We start from the raw sequence: 2,589 nt of genomic DNA, 5'->3' as shown, positions 1-2,589 counted from the left end.
AAAAGAGTAAATGTATTTGCTTAACCTGAAATTCCCAAATACTGAGATATTGACTTCCAATTGACCCACTCTGATGAAAATAGGGTTTTTAACACGTTCTTGTGGCATTTTTCTCATGACGCAAGACATATAGTTTGAAAATTATGCTTAAAAGTGTATTTCTGACTATTTCTTTATTCAAATCATTGTGATTCAGGAGCAGACAAAAATGTACAGCTTGAAAAAGCTGGTAGGTGTGACGAAAAACCATGGACACAATATATAATATATATACAAAATCTACAACATCAAGCTCCAAGCTCCTCTCCATTTTGATGCATCCATTTGCAGATGACTAGATCCATGTACGTCTTTGTTTTCCTCCAATGTTCCTTTTTGTTGCACCAGTAATGTTAGATTGTGGGTTTTAGGGGCGGTAAAATTAGCAGGAGAGCATGTAACCTTGTGTAACGTGTAGCTTTAACCATGCAACAATTTAAATAGCAAATTATAAAAATTGATGTATTGCATCAGATGTATTTTAACATTAAACCAGATGTACAAAATACACACTTTACAAAATTATCTGGAAAAAAAATGACTTGTTTGTGTTACTTCCACTTTCACACATTCTGTCCTAACAGTGGCCTATAAAATTTATGACTTTTGAAGTAGTACATACAACAAACTCTGGGTCTTCATGTTTCTCCCACAGAATCCATTCTTGCTCCCACAGTTGATAGAAAACGTGAAAACAGTGGCTATGAGAGGCGCTGGAGTTCACCACAAAGCACATAAAGTTTGCTTCACATGCCATAAAACACACGTTTTTCACATATCCAGGGGTAATTAAGCAGCAAAAAGGCGTCTTTTCGGTTCCACGGGGACAACAAAGTGATTATATTGTTCAAACACAGCAGAGACACTGTAAACGGAGTTGATGCTGATTGTGTAATTTCAGGACCAGCACTGATTGTGAGTCTGGCTTTTGTTTTGTTGGCGCTCTAACATCATCTCAGATGTTACATGTCTTAGGTTTTCAGCAGCTGGTTTAGACAGAGGGAGGTGCCAAATTGTTTTCATCTGCCTTCAGAATGATACCGTCTCTCTGATGAAGTGCTTTAAAGTTTAGCAAAATAGTTCGACGTCACGTCCGAAGATGATAAATAACTCTCCGACTCAAAGCCTATCAGCTGAGGCGTTTGTCTTTGAGATCACGAGCGACAAACTGCAGAGGAGAGAAGGGGTGTAGTTAGATCCAGAGGAAGAGGAGAGTGGTTGTGGAAGATTTCTTTTTTTTTTTTTTGCAGAGGAGGCAAGTGAGAAGAAAGCAGGAGCAGACACCACACTTTTTGGTCAAACATGTGCTTCCATCTGGTGATGCTGCTTCTCTGTTTCTCCCAAATAGAAATGACTAATGTTTGGGTTCAGCAGCAGACAGGTGAGTGCTGCATGTTTTCTGAATTCTTCGCTTTTCATGCATAAATAAATGTGTTAAATATTGCACATTAAGTTTTTGCAGAACTTTTTCAGCTTTTTTTTAATACGGAAAAAATATTTTAGCCTTTTTTAATATGTGAGACCCACCAACGTTTTCATTTTCATACCGATGCTACAGAATCCGTGCCACTTTGTGTTCTATTTTGACATGCTGCAAACCACAGAACTTCAGTAGGAGATTTTATGGAGAAGGCCTTGGCCCAGTCTGTTCCACTTTGCACAGAAAATAGAATGAACTAGTTTACAATAACTGGCTCAATAAAAAGGCGGTATTCCACAAGCATGCAGCTCAGTCTGAGCCACGAGCTGACTGTCAAAAGTTTAAAATTAGATTTTTCTTTTGCTACTGTTATAATTCTGCAGTTTTTCTAATCTAAGCTGCTACGAAATGCTTGTTTGTAATTGTTTTGTGGGTTTTGAGTCTGTTTTGTGAGGGGATTTTGCCTTTTTGAGATAAAGTTTGGAATATTTTTTTTTTATTATAATCAAATAAAAAATGTAGTTTTTCTGGTTTGAGAGACAACAGAGCTTTTAGGACAAAATTACTTAGAAATTTCATGTTACCTTCTCAAAGCAGAGTCAATGATCGCCACAGTGTTCTAAAATGAAGGCGGGCAATGAAAGAGATAGTATTATCTTTTTTCACTATTTTATTCTTTTTTTAGTGCCACTAAGCTATGTGTAAACACAGTGGCTTAAAAAATTGGTCCTCCGAGAGCCATTTAAGCCATTCGAACCAGACTTTAAAAACAAAATGAAAATTAATTGTTTCCTTAGACAATGACCTCCAAATATGGCCTGCTGGTTCTTGCCCTGTAAGGTTTGCAAAGCCAAATTTCTGAAATGGATCCAATCTGAAAGACTGAATCACTGACCCTTTGTTATTGTCTGTGAAACTCAAACTGAACCTTATTTTGATGAAACTGACTCGTAATCAAAACACACGTGTTTGGGGAAATCTGATTTATGGAGGAGTCTCACAATCGATTCAGGATTTTAGGGTCACGTTTCTTCCATTTTCTTGGGAAACAAGAACCATAAATGTCCTTGTTGCTGCCCACGGAGCAGTTTGTGTTTCCTTTGCAGAACATGAACCTTGAGTTCTCATGG

At 37.5% G+C, this 2,589-nt stretch overlaps 1 protein-coding gene across 1 annotated transcript in view; it reads left to right on the top strand.

Moving 5' to 3' along the window:
- Positions 1-2,589, top strand: part of LOC112146877 (plexin domain-containing protein 1) — a gene marked incomplete in the record, with an annotated part of 25,253 nt that overhangs the window by 13,709 nt on the left and 8,955 nt on the right. Inside the window, 1 exon segment of the mRNA XM_036213161.1 lies at positions 1,290-1,420. Coding sequence (XP_036069054.1) covers positions 1,342-1,420 — 79 coding nt within the window.

This window comes from Oryzias melastigma, linkage group LG8 (assembly GCF_002922805.2).
Source record: "Oryzias melastigma strain HK-1 linkage group LG8, ASM292280v2, whole genome shotgun sequence".
Classification (NCBI taxonomy): domain Eukaryota; kingdom Metazoa; phylum Chordata; class Actinopteri; order Beloniformes; family Adrianichthyidae; genus Oryzias; species Oryzias melastigma.
The sequence above is the reverse complement of the archived record's forward strand: the minus strand, read 5'-3'. Positions and strand labels throughout refer to the sequence as shown.